General features: G+C 38.9%; 1 protein-coding gene across 1 annotated transcript in view; it reads left to right on the top strand.

The window, feature by feature from the left end:
- SPTLC1 (serine palmitoyltransferase long chain base subunit 1) overlaps positions 1-23360 on the top strand; it is a 60729-nt gene that overhangs the window by 4953 nt on the left and 32416 nt on the right. Inside the window, exons 3-5 of the mRNA XM_061163587.1 lie at positions 668-762; positions 13732-13825; positions 14705-14777. Of these exons, the coding sequence (XP_061019570.1) occupies positions 668-762; positions 13732-13825; positions 14705-14777 (262 nt within the window). The remainder of the gene's footprint in view (positions 1-667; positions 763-13731; positions 13826-14704; positions 14778-23360) is intronic.

Below are 23360 nucleotides of genomic sequence, written 5' to 3'. Positions count from 1 at the left end.
TTCAAAATTACACTTCCTTTTCTAGTTCAAGAAAGGATAAGAAACTCAAAATAATCAAAATACCTGTAATGCAAAAAATAACAGGTAAAAGGAATAAAGTGGCTTTCTGTGAGAAATTTCCAAACAACTAAATCCTTTTATAATAATTACTATTAGAGAGTCTTTTGGTGTATTTCAGTTGCTTCTGAATCCTTGCCAGTGGCTTGTAGAACCAGTGCTTTGTAGTCTAGCTGATCCCTTCCTGTGACTATCATGCCTATAAGAACCTAAAGTGTGGCTGTCTGTAATATTTTGCAAGAAGCTGAGCTCACTTAACCTGCAGTTGTGCTTCTTATCTTTGTGTTGTAGACTTTTTGTTTTATCATCAGTAGCAGTTATACTTCCTACAGTGAAAAATTCTGAACAAAAATAAAATTTAAAAAAATTTTCCATCACCCAGGAAGTTTCATGGGAAAAGAGCCTTTAGCCTGAGTTGAGGATAAAGGTGAGGGGTTAAGTGCACAAAACTCAGTAGTGATTTAGTGTCATTTCCAGCCACAGCGTCTGGACCTCTTTCTAGCAGCACGTTCATTATGATGGCATCATTACAACAAACAGTTTAGGTGCTGCTAGAGCTGCTGTCCAGTAAGTAGCACTACACTGTACTTTAACAGCTTTTCTCTTGTAGGAAAAAGAAGAATTGATTGAAGAGTGGCAACCAGAGCCTCTCGTTCCTCCTGTCTCAAAGGACCATCCTGCTCTCAACTACAACATTGTCTCAGGGTAAATTGGTTTTGCTAGTCAAGGGCTGGTGTTTGGTTTCCTGAAAGTAAATTCAGCAAAGTATACGTTGGTTTATATAGTATTCCCTTTTTAATTGAAATAAGACTTTCAGAAATTTCTGGAGATCAGAAATGCTCTTTAACAGTCTCCAGTTTGGGTTTCAGAGTTTGTCTCTTTAAAACAAAATATCTATTTTTCAAAGTAATACAGACATATACTATTTCAGATGGTGAGACAGTGAGATGAAAAACAGCATTCTTCCTTTTTCCCCACCTGGTATGTTTCTGATTTTAGATCTGTTGCAGATCGTCATAACTAGATAGTAATGGTATGCTTGCACCACTGTTTCTTGATTGATTAATATGGACAGTCCCTTTTGACTCTCACAGTATGAATTATGAAACTTCAACTCACTCTGGTCCCTTCTGGCTTCCAGTGTTTTATCTGTTTTTAGTTCTTCTATTTCAGTATAGAGAAAATATTAGACACATAGTATCCACCAGCAAGAAGTAATAGGTATTAACATTTTGCTGTGTTTATTTCAAATACGTTTTTTAAAAGAAATAGAGCATTAGCAATACAGTTGATCCTTGAACAGTATAGGAGTTAGGGGTGCTGACCCTCCATGCCATCAGAAACCTACATCTAAATTATAGTCAGCCCTCCAGATACATGTTTTTAATATATCCCTCCAGATATGTAATTTTACTGCTATTTACTATCTTGAAGTTGGTGGTTGTTCCTTTACTCATATTTATACTTTTATAACAATATGCCTGTTGCCGTGAAAGTTTTCAGTATTCATTTAAGAAATATGATGCAGCATATTCTCTTGAGAGAGCCAGGTGGCTTAGTGGTAAAGAATCTGCCTGCCAACGCAGCTGATGGAGGACATGTGGGTTCAATCTCCGGGTCAGGAAGATTCCCCTGGAGAAGGAAATGGCAGCCTACTCCAGTATTCTTGCCGGGGAAATCCCATGGACAGGAGCCTGGAAGGCTACAGTCCATTAGTTGGCAAAGAGTCAGACACCACCGAGCACATCCTCAGCCAGGAGCACATCCTCCTGGGACAGTCCTCCTACTTCTGGTCTGATAGGAGAGAGGCTTGTATTCTTCACTTTGGTGAATTACTTTGGTCTTATGAAAGTTTTACTTGTTCTTAAATCAAACTTACCAGTCATTAATGTTATGATCATAAAATCCTTCCTACCACAAATGTCTAATTTGCCTGTTTTCTGTATGACAGCCACTTGTCCCAACATAATTGGTTGAATAATCCATTTTTTAACCTACTGATTGGAAATTTCCCTACTTTCATATGTTCATCACTCAGTCATGTCTGACTCCTTTGTCATATCCTTCTCCAGGGGGTCTTTCTGACCCAGGGATTGAACCTGGGTCTTCTGCATTGCAAGTAGACTTGTTACCATCTGAGCTACCAGGGAAGCCTTCATATGTTAAGTTCCCTTATATAGGATCTATTTCTGGCTTTATTTCTATTCTTTTGGTGTATTTCTTCTCCCTGTGCCAGGACCTCGTTTATGTTGTTCAGTCGCTAAATCATATCCAACTCTTTGCCTCCCCGTGGACTGCAGAACGCCAGGTTTCCCTGTACTTCACTGTCTCCCTGAGTTTGCTTAAATTCATGTCCACTGAGTCAGTGATGCTGTCTAACCACCTCCTCCTCTGCCGCCCCCTTCTCCTTTTGCCTTTAGTCTCTCCCAGCATCAGGATCTTTTCCATTGAGTTGGCTTTGCGAATCAGGTGGCAAAGTATTGGAGCTTCAGCTTCAGCATAAGTCCTTCCAATGAATATTCAGGGTTGATTTCCTTTAGGATTGACTGGTTTGGTCTCCTTGCAGTCCAGGAGACTCTCAAGAGTCTTACCCAGCACCACAATTCAAAAGCATCAATTCTGGGAAGCTCAACTTTCTTTATGGTCCAACTCCAGATCTGTACACAACTACTGGAAAAACCATAGCTTTGACTGTACGGACCTTTGTTGGCAAAGTGATGTCTCTGCTTTTTATACACTGTCTAGGTTTCTCATAGCTTTTCCTTCAAGGAGCAAGTGTCTTTTAACTTCATAGCTGCAGACACTGTTCGCAGTGATTTTGCAGCCCAGAAAAACAAAATTTGTCAGTGCTTCCACTTCTTACCCTTCTGTTTGCCGTGAAGTGATGGGACCAGATTCCATGATCTTAGTTTTTGAATGTTGAGCTTCAAGCCGGCTTTTTGATTCTCCTCTTTCGCCCTCATCAAGAGGCTCTTTGGTTCCTCTTTGCTTTCTGCCATTAGAGTGGTATCATCTGCATATTTGAAGGTGTTGTTATGTCTCCCAGCAACTTGATTTCTGCTTGTGATTCAACCAGCCTGGCATTTTGCATGATGTATTCCACATATAAGTTAAATAGGCAGGGTGACAATATACAGCCATGTTGTATTCCTCTCCCAATTTTGAACCAATCCATTGTTCCATGTCTGGTTCTAATTGTTGCTTCTTGACCTGCATACAGGTTTCTCAGGAGACAGGTGCAGTGGTCTGGTACTATCATCTGTTTAAGAATTTTCCACAGTTTTTTGTGATCTACACAGTCAAGGGCTTTAGCATAGTCAAGCAGATGTTTTTTTCTTAGAACTCTCTTGCTTTCTCTGTGATCCAGCAGATATTGGTAATGTGATTCCATTACCAAAGGTAATCTGGTTCCTTTGCCTTTTCTAAATCCAGCTTATGTATGTATCTAGGTTCATGTACTGCTGAAGCCTAGCTTGAAGGATTTTGAGCATAACCATGCTAGCATGTGAAATGAGCTCAGTGGTAGGGTAGTTTGAACATTCTTTGGTATTGCCCTTTTTTGGGATTGGAATGAAAACAGACCTTTTCCCATCTTGTGGCCACTGCTGAGTTTTCCAGATTTGCTGACATATGAATGTAACACTTTAATAGCATGATCTTTTAGGATTTGAAATCGTTCAGCTGAAATTCCATCATTTCCACTAACTTTGTTTGTAATAATGCTTCCTAAGGCCGTCTTGACTTTACACTCCAGGATGTCTAGTTCTAGGTGAGTGACCACACCATCATGGTTATCTGGGTCAAGACCTTTTTGTGTAGTTCTTCTGTACATTCTGCTACCTCTTCTTAATCTCTTCTGCTAATGTTAGGTCCTTACCGTTTCTGTCCTTTATCCTGCCCATCTTTTCATGAAATGTTTCCTTGATAGCTTCAGTTTTCTTGAAGAGATCTCTAGCCTTTCCCATTCTACTGTTTTTCTCTGTTGCTTTGCATTTTTCATTTAAGAAGGCCTTATCTCTCCGTGCTGTTTTCTGGAACTCTGCATTCAGTTGGGCATATCTTTTCCTTTCTCCCTTGCCTTTTGCTAATCTTTCATTAGCTATTTGTGAAGCCTTCTCAGACAACCACTTTGCCTTCTTGCATTTCTTTTTCTTTGTGATAGTTTTGGACACTGCCTCCTGTACAGTGTTACAAACCTCCGTCTACAGTGTTATTTGTTCTTATGCCAGAACTTCATTTATACCACTAGGTTAATAATAGGTCTTGACTAGCATGGGTCCTTAACCTTCTTATTCTTCAGAACAGTCTAGGCTGTTTTTTGACTCTTCACTAAGAGTTTAGGTTTAGCTGATCAGATTTGACCAGAAAATGAATTTAAATTTTTGACTAGTAATGGATTTAATTTGTGAACTAATTTGGAGACAATTGGCATATTGCTAATACTGAATCTCATCACCATATATCTTATGTATAACTTGTATATTTAGGTCTTTCGTGTTTCTGAGAAAAGTTGGATAACGTTCTTCATAAAGATTTTGCTTAACTTTTCCTACTTTTTATTTTGAAACATGATAGATTCACATGAAGTCATAAGAAATAATACAGATAGATTCCATATACCCTTCATCATGTCTCCAAGTGGTAACATCTTGCTTAACTGTAGTACAGTATCACAGCCAGGAAATTGATGTTGCATATGTTTTAATAGCTTTGTCTCTAGGTACCAGAGAGTTTTCATTTCTGTCATGAAGAGCATCATTTTCTTCTTGTTTCTGTGTTATTGCACTGGCTAGGATACTTTCCATGCAGTGTTGAATAGGAGTGGTAACAAAGACTTCTGTGTCCTGTTCCTGATTAATTTTAAGGGATAACCTGTATGGTGTTACCGGCCTTCCTTTCTCATCCTAATTTGCTAAGAGAACTTTTTGTTAGTTTTAAAATCAGAGTATTAAATTTTATTAAATCTGTTGAGATGATTGTGACTCTTCTTCTCTAATCCATTATATTTTAAATTGTACTGATTGATTTTTTACATTAATTAAGCATATATATAAAATTTCTTGAGAAAATTGCAAGCAATCATGCTTGCAATGGTCACTCAGATTCTAGCTTGGTAGACTTGCAGAAGGATGGAGATTTACTCTCTGGAAAGGCTAAATATAAATGAAAAGGCTGAAGGATGTGTTAGGGAACGGTTGCCCTTCTGAAAACAGAATGCAAGTAAAATGTTTATAATGAATATTAGGTTGCTGATCCCATTTCCTCCAACTCAGCTCTTAGAGAAAGTTGGAAACCAGATTTATACCTCATATATACCAAAGACCAAAGGAGTTCTCTTTGGTGAAACTCAAAGTCAAGAGAAAAAACAGAAAATGTTGAGCTTAGGGTTTCCACAGATGAACTCATGTCTGATTATTACAGAGTGAAGCCCACTGTGAGTCAAGAAGCCAGGCCTGTTTACACAGTGCTTCCAACTAGCTTCCCTGTGGCTCAGATTGTAAAGAATCTGCCAGAGGAATCGGTGGGGAGGGAGGTGGGAGGGTAGATCGGGATGGGGAATACATGTAACTCCATGGCTGATTCATGTCAATGTATGACAAAACCCACTACAATATTGTAAAGTAATTAGCCTTCAACTAATAAAAATAAATGGAAAAAAAAAAAAAAAAGAATCTGCCTGTAATGAGAGAGACTTGGGTTCAATCCCTGGGTCAGAAAGAGCCCTTGGAGAAGGGAATGGCTACCCACTCCACTATTCTTGCCTGAAGAATTCCACGGACAGAGGTGCCTGGCAGGCTACAGTCCATGGGATTACAAAGAGTTGGCCATGACTGAGCAACTAACACTTTCACCTTTTTCTTTCTGGTTAGCATTTCAGTGTCTTATTCTTAAAAATGGGTGGACAACCTTAAATTATGGTCCACTGATTTTCAACAAAGTGCCAAGACAATTCAGTAGAGAAAGAATAGTCTCTTTTAACGAATGGTGATGGGACAACTGGATAGACAAATGTAAAAGAATGTTGACAGACCTCAAACTCACAACATATGTAAAAATTAGCTCAAAATTAATCACAGGCCTAAATTTAAGGGCAAAAATCATAAATTCTTAGTAGAAGAAAGAAAACAAAAGAGTAATTCTTTGTAATCTTGGGTTGGGCAAAGATTTTTAGATATGACACAAAAAGCACCAGCAACCAAAGGAAAAATAGATAAACTGCACTTCATTAAAGTTAAAAACATTTCTGCTTCAAAGTCCACTATCAGAGAAACAATATAAAACCCTGCAAAATGGGAGAAAATATTTTCAAGTCATATATTTGTTAAGGGGCTAGTATCCAAAATATATATTAGAAAACTCTTACAACTTAGTGATAAACCCTATTTTAGCATGACTGTTTGGTTAATTTTTATTAATTGTTGGTTTTTTTTTTTGCTAATATTTGGTACCTTTAGTATCAGTATTGGAAAATGAGTTTAGTCTTTTCTTTTCCCTTACTCTGCTGGCCCAGGTTTGGTATCAGAAATTTAGTAGTCTTGTAATTTTCTTGGCAATAATACATATTTGTTGTTTGTTCTGTTGAGCATAGATTTTTAATCATGAATTTAATGTCTTCAGCGAGTTTGTAAAGCTGTTTCTATTTCCTTTATGAGTAAGTTTTGGTTATTGTCATTTAGTAATTGCTCATTTCTTCTTGTGTTTTCAAATGCTTTTGCATGAAGTAATTTATACAATTTTCTCAGTTATATGTAATATATATATATATTATATATGTATAAAATATATATGTGTGTGTTAGTCACTTAGTTGTGTCCAACTCTTTGTTATCCCATGGACTATAGCCCGCCAGGCTCCTCTATCCATGGGATTCTCCAGGCAAGAATGCTGGAGTGGATTGCCATTTCCTTCTCCAGGGGATCTTCCTGACCCAGGGATCAAACCCAGGTCTCTTGCATTGCAGGCAAATTCTTTAACATCTGAGCTATAGGGAAGTCCGCTTCATATTATATGTAAAGTAATATATATGCTATTTGTATGTATATACAACTTTATAAACAGATGTGTAGAACAAGACATGTGTGGGGTTTGTGTCTGCATTGCAGTCAGTTGTGTCTCCTTTCTCACTCACATTTGCTAAAGGTTTGTCCTCTGGCTTAGTTCAGTCTCTGTTTTATCTTCTTCATTTTGGGCCTTTCTTGCAGACACAGGTATTGACCCTCTCTTCAGCACTGCTCTCATCAGCACTCATGTAAGACAGCATTCTCATTTACTTTTTTCTTTGTTTCCTTTATCCCCAGCACCTGCATCTGTTCTCCGCCAGTAATGTATCCCACTGTAATGCTTGTATTTTACTTTCATTATTTTATGTCATTAAAATCATGTATTTTATTATTTTTAGCGTGTATATATTCTTGAAACTATCTAATCTTAATGTTTTATGAATGTGTGTTTTTAATTTTGTGCTCTAGACTCCATTCTGATTTTTTTTTAAACAAGTTTTTTACTCAGCACAATTTTTCGACAAACGTTTTGAGTTCCTGCTGTGTTCAAGGAATACGCTGGACATGTGCAGTAAATCAAAATCTTAGTTCTCTTAGGCCAGGCAAGCCAAAAATGAAATAAATATAGCGTTAGCTGGCATTGAGTGGTGTAAAGAAATATGAAGCAGCACAGAGAGGTGGAGTTGCTAAGTGTACTTCTCATCATTTCTTCTGACTGCTACGTATTATTCGTGGTATATGGCCACCACGTTTTACTTAGCCATTTTCCTTGTGATGTATACCTCAGCTGCCTCGACTCCCCACTGCCACAAACAGCGTGGTGATAAACCTGATTGATATCCTGTTGTGGACCTGTTTGAGTCTCTCTAGGGGTGTGGGCCCAGCAGGAGAATCATGATGTAGGAAAGTCCCAGAGGGAAATGAGACAGGCGTATACCAGTACCCAATTCCTGGACAGCATTGTTTTATTTTGCATTTCTCTGATTATTTGAGCCATTAAGTATAATTTTATCTACTTATTAGCTGTTGGAATTTTTCACTTCTATAAAATGCCTACTGGTATCTTCTACTTCTTTTTCTACCTGATTCCCAGCCTGCCTTTCAATTATCAGAAATCCCTAGTATTGTGTAGATTTTAATTCTTGGTAAGTTCTTGAGTAGTGATTTATTACAATGATTCTAAGAAACTTTTTTTTTCTATTTTAAGATCTCTGAAATGGATATGAATCTTACAGCTGCTGAGAGTCATTCTTACCTGGGGGCAGTTGGGGTGGTATCATTTCTTATGCACCGATGAACTTGGTCATGACTATACTCACTGCCAACACCTCAGTTGAGTTATGTGGCCATAAGTCGTGTAAGTCACCTGATGGAAGGAGAAATGCTCACATTCCTCCAGACGGATGAACAGAGGCTGTTGGGATTACGGCTTTGAGCATTCCTTTATCAGATTCCTGCTGCCTTTGGATAATGAGAGCTTACTTTCTAGAAACACATGATTCAATTGAGGAAAGATTAAATTAGGAGTTTAGTCCAATAGGAAAGTTCCAGCACGAAATTTAGAGAATGGGTGATACTGACTTGTCAGGTAATCTCAGAGATGATAGTGGAGCATCCTTTCAAGCAATACCAGGATACTCCGGTTAGCAGGGAGTGTGAATACCTGTGATATCCATGATGTAGCAGGGAGCAGTCAGTCAGAACTGCTGACTAAAAGTTAGGAATGTCTTAACTGATTCATCTTGTTTATATTTTTCCATACATAGGTGTGAAAGTAGAATGACAAAAATCTGTGTCAGAAATGCCTTTTCATTAAATATAACCTGAAACACATATAATAAGAAAAATATCATTACATTTTAATTGGCCATGTCTTTCTTCCTTAGTGGTAGATAAAATACAGCCGATGCCATCTTGGATTCATGAAATACAACAAATTTCTATCCCCATCTGTTAGTTTTGCCTGTGGTATCTTCATTGAACCAAAATTCTTAGTTTTGACTTGGTCATATCCATCCATTTTAGCCTCATGGTTTGTATGTTTGGAGACTTGCTCTAGAAATCATTTCCTATTCCAAGGTCACAAAGACTTTCTAAATTTTCTTCTGTTACCTTTTTCAGAGTACTCTTTAGGCTTTTAAAATGCCTGGAATTCACCTTTGTATATGGTTATTCAATTTTATTTTTTCCCATTGAGAACAAAATATGTGTAACATAGTAGTGGGTGCAGCTGCTGTTGTTTGCAGGTATTTATATATAGGCATACCTCATTTTATTGCACTTTGCTTTGTTGTACTCCTGTGTGTGTGTGTGTGCGCGCTCAGTCATGTCCAACTCTTTGCGACCCCGTGGACTGTAGCCTACCAGGCTCCTCTGTCCATGGAATTTTTCAGGCAAGAATATTGGAGCAGGTTGCCGTTTCCTGCTCCAGGGGATCTTCCCAACCCAGGGATCAAATCCACGTCTCATGTGTCTCCTGCATTGGCAGGTGGATTCTTTACCACTCCACCACCTGGGAATTCCATTGCACTCCCGTAGGTACTGCATTTTTTACAAATTAAAAGTTTGTGGCAACCTTGTGTTGTCAGATGATAGCTGTCATTTGTTAGCAATAAAGTATCTTTTAAAAATTAGAAAATAATTTTTTTTAGTTTTATTAAGATATACTTGACATATAGCACTGTATAAGTTTAAGGTGTATAGCATAATGATTTGGCTTACATAGATCATGAATTGATTACCACATTAAGTTTAGTGAACATACATCATCTCATACAGATTCAAAATTAAATAGTAATTTTTTTTTCCTTCCGAGGAAAACAAGTTTTACCCTCAACAATTTTCATATATAATTTAACAGCAGTGTTAACTAGATTTGTCATGCTGTACATGCGTTACAGGCAGATTCTTTATGATCTGAGCCACCAGGGAAGCCCGTTACATCCCCAGTACTTAATTATCTTATAACTGGGAGTTTGTACCTTTTGATCACCTCAATCCAATACCCCCTGTCCCTAACCTGCCTCTGATAACCACAAATCTGATCTCTTTTCCTATGAGTTTGTTTCTTTTGGAAGTATGATTGACTTAAAACACTCTTAGTTCCTGGTACACAACATGGTGATTTTATATTTGTATACATTTCAGAGTGATCACAATGATGAATCTAATTACCATTTGTCACCATACAAAGATAGTACAATAATCATTAACTATATTCCCCACACTGTACATTTCATATCTATGACTCATTTATTTTATAATTGAAAATTTGTACCTATTCTTCCTCATCCATTTTTTCTCATTTCCCCACCTTCCCTTCCCTCTGACTGTGACTCTGCTTCTCTGTGACTGCTTCTGTTTTGTTACGTTTGTTCATTTGTTTTGTTTTTCACATTCCACATGTAAGTGAAATCATACATATTTGTCTTTCTCTGACTTATTCCACTCAGCATAATACCCTGTAGATCTATTCATGTTCTCACAAGTGGCAAGATTTTGTTCTTTTTTTTTGGCTGAGTAATACTCCTTCGTGTATGTGTATGTGTGTGTGTGTGTGTGCGCGCGCGCGCATGCACGCACACACACATGCACACATATATCTTACATCTTCTTTATCCATATTGATGGGCACTCAGATTGCTTTCATATCTGGGCTATTGTAAATAATGCTGAAGTAAACATAAGCATGGAAAAATATTTGCTAATGAGTGTTTTTGATTTCTTTAGATAAATACCCAGGGTTAGAATTGCTATATTGTATGATAGCTCCATTTTTAATTTTTGAAGTGTTTCCATGCTGTCTTCCATAGTGGCTGCACCAATTTACATTCCCACAATTAGTGCATGAGGGTTCCTTTTTCTTCACATCCGTGCCAACATTTATTTGTTGTTTCTTTTTGATGATAACTATTCTGACAGGTGTGAGGTGGTATTTCATCGTCGTTTTGTATTTTCCTGATGATTAGTGATGTTGAGTATCTTTTGTGCCTGTTAGCCATCTGTATGTTTTCTTTGGAAAAATATCTGTTTAGATCCCTTGCTCATCCTGTCTTGTTCCTAATCTTAGAGGAAATGCTTTCAGTTTTTCACAGTTGAGTATATTAGCTGTGGGATTGCTCCGTGTGAACTTTACTATGTTGAGGGATGTTCCCTCTGTACTCACTTTTCTGAGAGTTTTTATCATAAATGGATGTTTAATTTTGTCAAAACTGTCTCCTTGTTGAGATGCTCATGATTTTTATTCTTCAGTTTGTTAATATGATAGATCATGTTGATAGATTTTTGGATATTGAACCATCCTTGGGATAAATTTCACTTGATCATGGTGTATGATCCTTTTAATGTATTGTTTAATTCAGCTTGCTGATATTTTGTTGAGGATTTTTGCATCTATGTTCACCAATGATACTGGTCTGTAATGTCCTTTTTGTGTGAAATTTCTGTGATTTTATGTGTGTGACATTTTATTCCTTCTACTAACTTCAGAGTTTGCTTGTTCTTCTAGCTCCTTTAAGTGTAAAGTTGTCATTTATTTGAGGGATTTTTTGTTTCTTGAGATACTCTTGTATTGCTTTAAACTTGCAACAGCATCCTTCCATCTGGTCACCAGAGCTACAGGTTCTGAGCATGCCCTGTGTGGGCTAAGTGAGTCTGTTTCAGTGGACTGATTCCTGTGTATACTTGGTAGCCATGGCTGGTTCTTGGTCTAGTTGGTTGCCACAGAAGTTGTGCAGAAGTTGTTGGCCCCTGATGGGCATGTCCAGATCCTGCACAACTGGCTGCATGGCTAGTGGAGTCCAGTCCTGGGGCCAGCCCACTGTGGGTGGGCCCAGGTTACGAAGTAGCTGACTGAAGGCCAGGAGCCGCAGAGCTACTGTTTACCTAGTGTTGGTGGGCAGGGTTAGTCTTGGGGTTCCTGCAGCTCACGGAGTCCTGTGACAGCGTGCCTGCTAGTAGGGGGGACTGTGTCTCTGCCCATCGGGCCCCTTGGCCTGGCGTTTCCCATGCTAGTGCTGACTGTCTGGTAGACATAGCTCAGTTTCAGCGCTCATAAGCTAGAGTGAGAATTCCAGAGTGGCACTTGTCAGCACCAGTGTTGCCATATGTGATGATCTCCCAAAAATGACTGCTGCCAGTGTCTCTGTCCCCATTTAAGTCCCATTTGCCTCCTGCCTCTCTGGGAGGCTCTCTTAAGATCAGTGAGTGGGTCCTTTCATATTACTGATTCTGCCTTCCATTCTGGAATGTTTGAGATTTTGTGTGCAGCCTTTGTCTACATGGGTATTTTGGTTTTTCATGTTTTTGTGGGTGCCAGCTCCACCACCTCAGGAAATTTTATGAAACTTCAGTTTTGTGAAACTAAAAAAGTCCTGGGAATTGGGAAAACAAGTGACATAGTGGAATTAGAATCATAGTGGATGATTTGAAAGAGAAAAATCCCTTGAAGCCATAGATAAGAAAGAAGAAAATAGTTAATGAGCACTTTTTATAATGACAAGTTGAGCCATAGGTTCTTACCCCACTTTATAGATGAAGAAACTGAGGCTCATGGAGGCCAAGTAACAACCCTGAGTTTCTGAAGCCGTCAGTAGCCACAATGCAGACAGAATCTGCCTGACTGATTCTACAACTGTTCTTTTCACTGAGTCTTGTATGAGTTCATCTGCTTTTGTTAATTTACTTCTAGTAGTCACTCTTTTCCTTCTCTGGTTTCCCAGCATTTTTCATTATTTTTCTCATAGAAAACCAGTTCTGTTAAGATATACTGGTGAGAATGGTGTTCCCTAATCTTTTCTGGCCACAGTACATTTTACAGAACAGCCCCGTGACAGAGCAGTGAGTTTGTGAAACACAATCAGTTCCGTGCCACTGTCCTTTCCCTGGCCCTGTGTGGTGTGTTTCTATTCATTCTATTCTTTATTCTTATGATTTCCTTTAGGTGAAATAGGCTGGCTGTGATCCATTAATCACACCCTTTAATAGCTCATGTCCCATAGTTTGGCCCTTATTTTTAAAGTATGACTTGTAGCTCGAGTACTTTTCAGCAGAGGATAATAGGTTGTCTGAGTAAGAGCCCATCTCCTGTTCATCTGAACTCAGATCCATGCTGTATGCTGTATGCAACTGGGCACTCTTATTTTACCCCTTTGTGGAGGGGTGGGGAATTCCTTTTAAATAGCATTTCAGCATTAACTTTAGAAACGGGGGCCGTACCTCACTTACTCTTGTGGTGGCTTCCTGTAGATAACATGTATTTTTAAACTGCTTGTCTGTAAGATTGTGACTCGCTCTGCCTCTTCATGTCTTTGATCTTGATGTTTCTATATTTTCCTTAGGTACTTTATTTAGCAACTTAAGTGAGTTTCAAAACCAAGCAAAGGTTTGCCATTCATCTATCCAAAATCTTGAAATTCTAGCTCACCTTTTTTTTTTTATTTAACTAGTATAGAGGGGCCTATTAAGAGTAGAATTAATGACCAAGTATCTGATTTTTAATATACCATTTTCTAATTTTACTTTTTAAGAATAAAAAGAGAGATAGGCGTATGCAAATAGAGTTGAATGACAACACTTGTGTGTCCTGTCCCCTTCCCTCTCCAAGAAGTATAATAATGTGTGTCCTGCAACAGGAATGACTGCTGAAGTATACCACTCTTGTCTCTTTCCCCAGCCCTCCAAGCCATAACATTGTGGTGAATGGAAAAGAATGTATAAACTTTGCTTCATTCAATTTTCTTGGATTGTTGGATAATCCTAGGCTCAAGGTAGGTAGCACATATGCTGAAGTGGACAGATAACATGACTGACTTAAGCAACTGGGCATAAAATAAGAGACAAATGCAGAATATCTGAAAGGACTATGTAAATGTTTATCATTAATCTTTCTTGACAGAGCTGTAACAAAGGAAGGCAGGAGTGTCCTCATGTGGTTTAGTGTTAGATGACAGCCAGAGAACTATATGAACCAAACCCAGTAATAGTTGGAGATGTGTCCAAGAAATTGCCTCATCTCCTTTTGGGATTGTGGGCCAGTAAACATTTTTTGAGGAAAGTTGTGCAGTCGCCCAGTTATGTCCGACTCTTTGCAACCCCTTGGACTGTAGCACGCCAGGCCTCCCTGCCCCTCACCATCTGCCGAAGTTTGCACAAGTTCATGTCCGTGACCTTTGAGGTAAAACTTAGGCCCAAAATGCCAGAAAGGGTGAATGCATTGAGTTAACCAGGTTTTCAGATGGTTAAAGCATCTGCCTACAATGCAGGAGACCTGGGTTCCATCCCTGGGTTGGGAACATCCCCTGGAGAAGGAAATGGCAACCCACTCCATTATGCTTGCCTGGAAAATCCTATGGACCGAGGAGCCTGGTAGGCTACAGTCCATGGGGTCGCAAAGAGTCGGAGACAACTGAGCAACTAACAATCAGGTTTTAATGATCAAGCTAATATAACTTTTCCATGTTCTTAGTCATATGCCTAAATCTTTCTATCCCTCCTTTCTTTATATCCTGTCAGAATTGTCTTAGTCCTTATAAAGGAGAAAAAGCCAGGTGACTGGGGAGCTATGTGGGTTAAAAAACAGGAAATTTCATTTTTGAATTCTTAAAGCTAAATTATTAAAATATATATATATGTTTTTTTCCACAAAGGCAGCAGCTTTGGCATCTCTAAAGAAGTATGGTGTGGGAACTTGTGGACCTAGAGGATTTTATGGCACATTTGGTATGTTTTCTGTCATATTTTTTAGACTACTGCTTTCAACAATTAAGATCCAATCTGATTTCAAAACTCCTTGGAAAAGGTATCCTTAGTTGTGGTAATAAGCAGGTGAACTTTCTAAAAGATTTTGTGTTTGAAAGCATTGGTGGGAGACGTGTTGATCTCAGGCTGACTGTCCCTTGTGCCAAAGGGCCATGGGTACCAAAAGCGCACTGTCTCAGTAGGACGAAGACTGAGCTCTTGTTGCATTTGCCCCAAGAGACAGTGGTATGAGGAGACTGTCTGCCATGCATGACATTTGTGATGGGAAGCATCTGGTTTGCATGGCTCTGCTCTTTATAGTCGTGCAGGAACCCAAATCTTCCCTGTATTGTTGCTGTTGGCCTAGTAAGGGCACCTTCCTTGTCTGCGTGGCTGCAGCCAAATGATGAGTATGGGGGAGCAGGAGTGCAGGGCTGCTGTTCCCGTTTGGGTGGGCAGGTGGTATTGCTCATCATTCTGCTCACATGCCATTGGTGAAAACATAGCCCGGATCATGTCTCCAGCAGAGGGACTGGGAAGTTGCCCTGGCTGGGCAGCCACCACATGCCAGGAGCAAGGTGAGAACAGATTGGGGGTAAGGGGGGCAGTGGTCAACTGTATAGCCCTTTTCTTTCTGGAATGAAGATGAAGGATCATTGATTTCCTTATGTGTGGATGACCTGGGATGGATTAACTACATGTTAGGATGAGTGTGATTTCAAACACAGTGAACTCCCTAAATCAGAGTCATCAAAGAAGACCTTGGAATTTTATGATGGCTTTTGTTAAATGTATATTGTTCTTTGCTTCTGAAAATTTCAGAAATGTTATATAATTGTTCAAGTGAGTATACTACTGGAAACAACATTCTGGTTTATGAAATGTCAGAGGGTGGGGAAAGGGGCCAGGGAAGGAAGTCTCTTTTGTCTTCTCTGCTCCTTTTCATTTCTTGGTCTGTGTTTTGTTTTTTTTTTTTTTCACTTCTGCAGTTAAGATGTTTTTATTTAAGGGAGCACCTTTCTTTATCCCTTAGCTAGTTTAGTGGTTGAATTATTTGTATTGGAAACAGATGATGGGAGTTGGTGTCCAAGAATCCTGCAGCTGGACAGGATCTTTAAAATCTTGTATTCTTGCATCCCAGCTATTCAGAAGAGAACTAGAAAGCTCGGAGAGGTTAAGTGACTTCCTCATGGTCACACTGCTAATTAATTTCAACCCTAAAACTAGAAAACAAGTTTTCTGATTTGCAATCGTAATGGGAAGATCAAAGACTTTAAAGAGCTTAGATCAGAGCCTCCCTCTTTCTCCTAGCCTAATGCAAACATGAGTTGTTTGCCTGCATTTTATTGGTAGGGTATTATTTCCTTGATAAGAATTAGAAAACTAGAAAAGGCACTTTTTGTTTTTACAGGTTTATTTGTTGTAATCTGATGAACAAGTCTTTCTTTCCATGATCTGCTTGCTGGGGTAAAGAATTTGCTTTCTTAAAAGCCTCTCTTTCTAGCAGATTTTATTTGCTCGTGTGGCCTTGACTGTTGCTCAAGAGTTATCTGAGAAGACCAATAAGAGATTTATTGTAAAATTTAGTGAAAAAAAAGTTTCGAATCTTTAAGACCAGTTTTCCCAGAACTGTGGAAATATGTTGTTGTAATCTCCCAGTCAGTTTTCATTTGAATCACCTGAAATATGCATAATAGGTGCTTCCAGATTTGTGTGTGTGTGTGGGGGGGGTGTCTTTAATGATTTTTAGATTAATTTTTAAAATGCAATATAGTTGACAAAAAATATTATGTTAGTTTCAAGTGTATAGTGATTTGACGTTTGCATACATTATGCAATGATCACAATGATAAGTCTAGCAACCATCTGTCCCCAAAGTTATTACAATATTATTGGCCACATACCCTATGCTGTATATTACATCCCCATAGCTTATTTATTTTATAACGGGACGTTTGTACCTCTTAATCCCCTGTACCTAATTCTCCCCATTCCTCATCCCCTTTCCCTTTGGCAGCCACATATTTCTTCTTTATGAGCCTGTTTTCATTATGGTTTGTTTGTTTTGTTTTTTCGTGTCCACATATAAGTGAGATCATATGGTGTTTGTCTTTCTCTGCCTGACTTATTTCACTTTTCATAAAACCTTGAATTAACTTTCTTGATTGAATAATTCAGTCCATGATATAAATCTCAAAAAGGTTTAAGAAGATAGTGAAGTCTTCTACCCACTGTCATTCTGCATCCCAGAAAAGACAGCTGCTGTCAGTGGTTTCTTGTTAATTCTTCCAGAGACTTTTTTTCAGTGTATGCAAACCACTTCCATACTTTTTCACCCCAGTTTTGCAAAAATGATAGCATACCCTATATATGTAGTATGCTGTTCAAGTATGTTTTAAATTTAATCTCTCACATGTCTGAATGTAATAAACACATAGTTGTGTTATCAGCTCTTCTGTGAACTACTTTATTTGTCACTGTGTCTTTCTTGGGCATAGTGGTAAAGAATCTGCCTGCCAGTGCAGGAGCTCAAGAGACGTGGTTTCGATCCTAGGTCAGGAAGATCCCGTGGAGTAGGGAATGGCAACCCACCCCAGTATTCGTGCCTGGAAAATCTCATGGACAGGGGAGCCTGGTGGGCTACAGTCCTGTAGCTGGTGGGTCTCAAAAGGCTAGACATGTCTAAATGACAGCACATACCCACTCACACGCATTGTTCTTGTCCTGTTGTAGTTCAGGGTCCAGTCAGACTGTGGTATCGGCACAAAGATTGAAGGTTAGTTTGCCGTGTGATGGTTTTGTAATAAGACACCAAACCTACAGCCTGGAGTAACATGTGATGTTTTCTGAGTATTTCGTCCTTCCTATTAACTTGCTTTGTTCCTTTTCAGCAGTTACCCATGCTTGCTTATCATCTTTTTTCCTTTCTTTATGTGTATATTGCATGTATTTTTACTTTTTGGTTTTTCAATAGGATATTTTCTGTTTTTCCTTATTCTGGAACCAATCACTTAAATTACTGTAATTGTATTACACTACCTTGAAATTTCAGTGTAGGTAAGTTCAGGGAAGCTACTTGAGATCTGCTAAGGCTGTATTTTAAATCTCTAAAATACTGTCTACAATTAAATTATTCTAAATATTTAGGGTGCATTAACCCTTTGCACTGAGCATTAAAGCAGAAGTGAAGACCCCCTTCCTTTCATTTTAGTAGCTTGTGCATTTGTGAGACTAGGGTCTCTTTCCCTGGCCCAGCAAAAGGTTGCTTTTAATTTTGTCTTTTTCTTGGAAGGATCACTCCGGCATCTATTTTCAGTGAAGCAAATGTTGCCTGTTTTACCTCTCAACATTTCAAATAATGAATGAAAATCACTTAGTGGAAAAGTAAATTTCCTTATTAAAACATTTTCCACTTATTGTTTGATAGTAAAATTAGGTGATACTAGATGATTAACACAGAAAAAAGAGAATTGAGAATTGAGTTAAAATTCTTCTAGTTTCTTAGACTAAATGTTCTTTTGCCTCCTAAAGGCCCAGCAAGTTGTCTTACATAGTAAAGGACCATGTGAATCAGAGGTTTTTCCACCTTCTCATTTTACTGTTTTAATGTGTATTTTAGAATCAGTCAAATGGTTTTATCAAGTTGTGGAGCCTTCCTTTTCTCTAAGGCTGATGAGGTCCCAGTGCCTTTGATAATTGCTCTCACTGAACCTTTTTATTTTGTTTGTAATGCATTCAGATCTCATTTATTTGTTTATTCCTCAGGCCTGGGATCTGCCTTGCATATGTAATACATATTGGGCTCTGTGGTCTTAACTAAATCAAAAGACAGTTACTGGCAGGGTTTTATGTTGAGAGATAGTGACATTTAATTGTGTTTTAGAGCCAATAGTAAAGAACTGTTCATTTGTTTATTTTGAAAATATTTTTTCTCTGTTGTAGGATCCTGACTGCATGTTTTAGTAGGAAAAGCACTTGGTCATAAAATTCCTAGATCTGCTACTTCCTTCTACCAGTCATGGGATTGTAGTTTTCTCAGTGTAGGCAGGGAATGATCTTTGTGCAATTTAGAACATTTTGGTAAGAATCACATAAGATACTGTTTGTGAAAAAATACTGCATGTGAAAGCATTCTGAAAAACATTCAGCACTGTTTTTGTGTTCTAATGAGTATATATGTGATATTTGTACCTTTAAGAAAAATTGTCCGAGTCTCAGGTATTTAAAATATGTAACATAAAAATAAGGAGATATAAGAGAAAATATAGTAGGTTGTTTTTAAACTGTTTTAAAGTTGGCAATTTTATGGTTTTTCCTCCGAACAACAAACTTGGCCATAATACCTCCTTTTATTCTGATAAACAGGAAATTGAACCAAGTGGCTTTAATATATAGTCCTTATATTTGGATACCCAGAATTTGAATAGCTTCATTAGAAGGTAACATATCTGATACTTCCTTTTAAAAGAAGAAAACATTTTCTTTTATTCTACAAATATTAATTTAGTTGAACAAACACACAGCATACTGCTTTTTCCATGCTAGGCATTATTCTGAGTGTTTATGAGCATTAACTCTTGCAGTTCTCCTAACAGTCCTTTCAGTTAGGTACACCTGTTGCCATTTGACAGAGGAAGGACCTGAGAGGGACAGAAGAGTTTTAGGCCTGTCTGGGGTTCACAGTGAGGGACCCCAGATCTGAGCCCCTGTGATGACCACGATGGTCAGGCTCTGTGCTTGGTGTGGGGCGTCCTGCCCTAGCCTTGCCTCCCATCTGTTATGTTCTGGTGAGTGAGCAAATGCCATAAAGGGCAGCAAGTGCTGAGAAGACAAGGAGGCCTTCTGGTCACCTCCTGCCATAGCCTCTTGCCTGCCATATTGGTTCCTAGCAGTGAATTAAAGAATGCTGCATGCAGATCTATGAATCTAATTGTTGAAATGGGTCATACACACAGAAGATAGACATCCAGAGTCCAAGAACATGCCCTGACGGTTTTTTCTGTTGCTGCCTCCCCCGCCCTTTTGTTGAGAATTTCTTCATTGCAGAGTAGTATCATACATAAAAAGAAGTTACACAGTTATCCTTGTTCACCTGTCACAAAACCTGCTTTGCAAGGCTGTCATCAGCTAAAGCCCAGTGTTTTTAGTTAGGAGGAGAAAAGGCCTGTCTTATTTAAGCTTCCGGGACTAGACAAGAACCAGTAAATCACTGACTTATTGTAGAGAGATTCTTCTTACCACTTCATGGTAATGAGATAAAAATGGTTATGAGTATGTGTGATGAGAGTATTAACATAATTTTTTTATCAACTGAGTTGCTAACTCTAAACCCCTAAAGCAGAGCCAAGATGTGTTTGTTTTATTTATTTTTATTCGTTTTATTGCTAATCAATGAGGATGATTTAGATCTACAGAATGATTTTAAATCCCTTTTTGTGATTGGCAGAAAGTTTGTCTGTATCCACAGCATGTTTTTTCTTTTTGAAATGGAGATAATGAAAGCATTTCACTGTGACTTGGGTTGTATTTATGCTAGCTAAATTGTTGAGATTTCCCATAGCTAATTCCCAGTTTAGAGGCAGCATTGTAATTTGAAGGAGTCCTCCTACATGGGACCTGCCCTCTCATCTGATCAGAAACGGGAGGCAGTGGAGTGGTGGGGGTCTTCCTGTAGGGAAGGTGCTCAGAGGGCACTAACAGAGAAGAAAAGGAAGACACGCCTGAGACATGCCTGTGCTCAGCTGCAAGGAGGAAACTGGTTGTCTGGTGCTTTTCTGCTTTCCTTGTTCTTGTCAGATTTTTGCCTGAAACCTTTCCCTGGCAACATACCTTATAGAAGGGCGGGCAGGCAGGAGCAAAATCAAGTCTTTAGACTTTATGGTGTTGCTATCACAGGTTTGATGCTTGAAAAGCTAAGCACTCCTTTGGTACCATTTCGATCAACCGGGATGCATCCTTCTAGACCTTGTTATTGTGAAATCTCATGTTTATTTAATATTGATGTATTTAAAGTATCAGTTCTATAAAAATAACTATTTGGTAATGGAAATTAAGTGATATTTCATGTATTTTTTATGTAATAGGCTATATAGGAGTGCTTCCCTGATAGCTCAGTTGGTAAAGAATCCACTTGCAATGCAGGAGACCCCGGTTCAATTCATGCGTCAGGAAGATCTGGAGAAGGGATAGGCTACCCATTGCAGTATTCTTGGGCTTCCCCTGTGACTCAGCTGGTAAAGAATCTGCCTGCAGTGCAGGAGACCTGGGTTCTGTCCGTGGGTTGGAAGGATCTCCTGGAGAAGGGAAAGGCTACCCACTCCAATATTCTGGCCTGGAGAATTCCATGGACTGTATAGTCCATGGGGTTGCAGAGAGTCAGACTCTACTGAGTGACTTTCACTTTCAGGCTATATTGGTATACTTTTAAACTTATAAATGGGCAGAAGCATGCCTAGATTTTTTTTTATCATTGCTTTATTAGAATGGGATAAATAGTTCAGTTTCACAATTCTGTATCATCCTTTAAGAAGTCTACGCATGAAGTAGACTTTGATTTATTTTATTTTTCGGATACTGCTGCTAAATTTTCTAATTCCTCACTGTACCTCTCTTGCCATCAAATTGGGATTTAGTTTGGACCCTCTGTGTTGTCTCCTCTCTTGCTCAACTCCTGGCTCCCACCCCTGCAGCCTTTAGTTCATGATTGAGGGACCTCTGCCTTTAGTCAGAAGTCACTATGGAGGTGTTGCAGTTCTGAGTGTAGAAGGGACCCAAATGCTTCAGACCAGGAGACCGAAGGCACAACTTAGTTTTTTGTCTGCCCTGTAGACTCAGAGTTCTCCATTGAAAACTGCCAGGTGCCTCTCTTAGCTGTCTCACTTTGTCAAGTGGCAGGAGCCCTGTATTTCTCCCTGACCCAGTGCTTATCAGAGTATCTTTATGGGATACTTACTAAATGTTTAATTAACAATTGAATTAACTGAGATTGTTAGCCCTCATCTCCTTTTAAAAATGTAGTCCTTTGTGAAGTTGTATCTTTTATAATTCTCAATTTTGTCTCATTAATTAAAAGACATTGCAATAAGATTAGCTTGCCTCTGATATATCAGTAAGTGGGTTTACAGAGTTTAGACACTTTAGTCAGATGTTCTAAAAAGTGGTTTATTCCTATTGCTGAACTTACCCCTCCCTGGAAGGTGATGGAAGCTTTATAATTAACTAGGTCCCTGTCCCTTACCGTGGAAATATTTAGTCCACTCAGAGTCCAGCTTTGTTTAGCTGGATTAAGTTGTTTCTTTTGTATCTCTCAGTCCTTCGGGTCTTTTCCCTCTCCACTTTCTCACTAGGAATGCCTCTGGTGGGGAGGGGCATACTGCAGGGAAGACTGATACTGAAGGGATCTCTTGGTGCAATGCTCCCACCTACAGGTCCTCCACATCTAGGCTGAAGGGAGGGTTCTGCTGGGCTGTCAGCCTTCTTCACCACCCCTTACTTGAGAACATCTAGGTCCTCTGCCACTGCCTACACTTCTGAGTTCCTCTCAGTGGACATGCCCCGGCTCTGTCTGAAAGTCTGCCTTTACTCCTCTGAGCTCCTCCTCTTTCTCTTGAAACTACAAGGCTAGAGGGGCCTGTCTGCATGTTCCCTGTATCAGCTTCTGAGTTCTCCTTGCACAGGGCATGGGTAAAACGCTGATCTAGTTCTCCAGGCTTGGATCCTGCTATAGTTAAAAGAGCTAAAGGAAGTTGAAAAAATTTTTCCGCTCTTGGGTAATGCTTCAAGACACCTTAAAAAGTTTTCCAGTTCAAAGCCAGTCAGTATACTGTTTATTCCAGATATCGCTGGTCTTTTCATCCGAGGGCCTGGGAAGGTGAAAGGCTATATGGAACCATGATGTAAGAGAGAAGAAAAAAGACAGTTTAATACAATTTATCCCTATAATTATACCAACATTCTTCCTAAGCTGCTTCCATAAAAGGACCATATTTCTCTTTGTACTCTACATTTGAATTCACCAGTGCTCTTAAAAAGAAAATTCAGACAGAAATTCAGTCCTACAGTGTGATGGAAGGTGCCACCAATAAATGCTGACACAAACTGTCAGCAGAGTGACCTCCATAGTTGAGAAGGTCTCCCTGTCAATGCAGAGTGTGTGGAGTTCTTTTTAACTACTTTGCTTTTTTCATTCTTTTCCTTTTAAAAGCTGGTTGACAGTTGTCTTAATGCCTGGTTTGGTCACTTCTGCTAATATGCAAAAAGGCATTAATAAATTACCATTGTACGTTGATAACACCTCAGCATTGTTGATTGAGAGAAGTTAAAGCAGGCAAAGTGACAGGGCCTTGAATTCTTACTGCTAGAGTGATACGAAAGCAAAACCAAGAGTCAGAGCCATCTCAGTCACACATTTATGGACAAATGAGTAGCTGACTCAGTTCACAGAGTATAGAAATAGTTTGGGCCTGGAATTAGTAGATATTGTAACTTATAACTAAAAACAATTACATTTGACCACAAGGTGACTATTAATAACTAAACTGCCTATGTTATTTCTTCTTTAGTCAA

This window comes from Dama dama, chromosome 16 (assembly GCF_033118175.1).
Source record: "Dama dama isolate Ldn47 chromosome 16, ASM3311817v1, whole genome shotgun sequence".
Classification (NCBI taxonomy): Eukaryota; Metazoa; Chordata; class Mammalia; order Artiodactyla; family Cervidae; genus Dama; species Dama dama.
The sequence above is the reverse complement of the archived record's forward strand: the minus strand, read 5'-3'. Positions and strand labels throughout refer to the sequence as shown.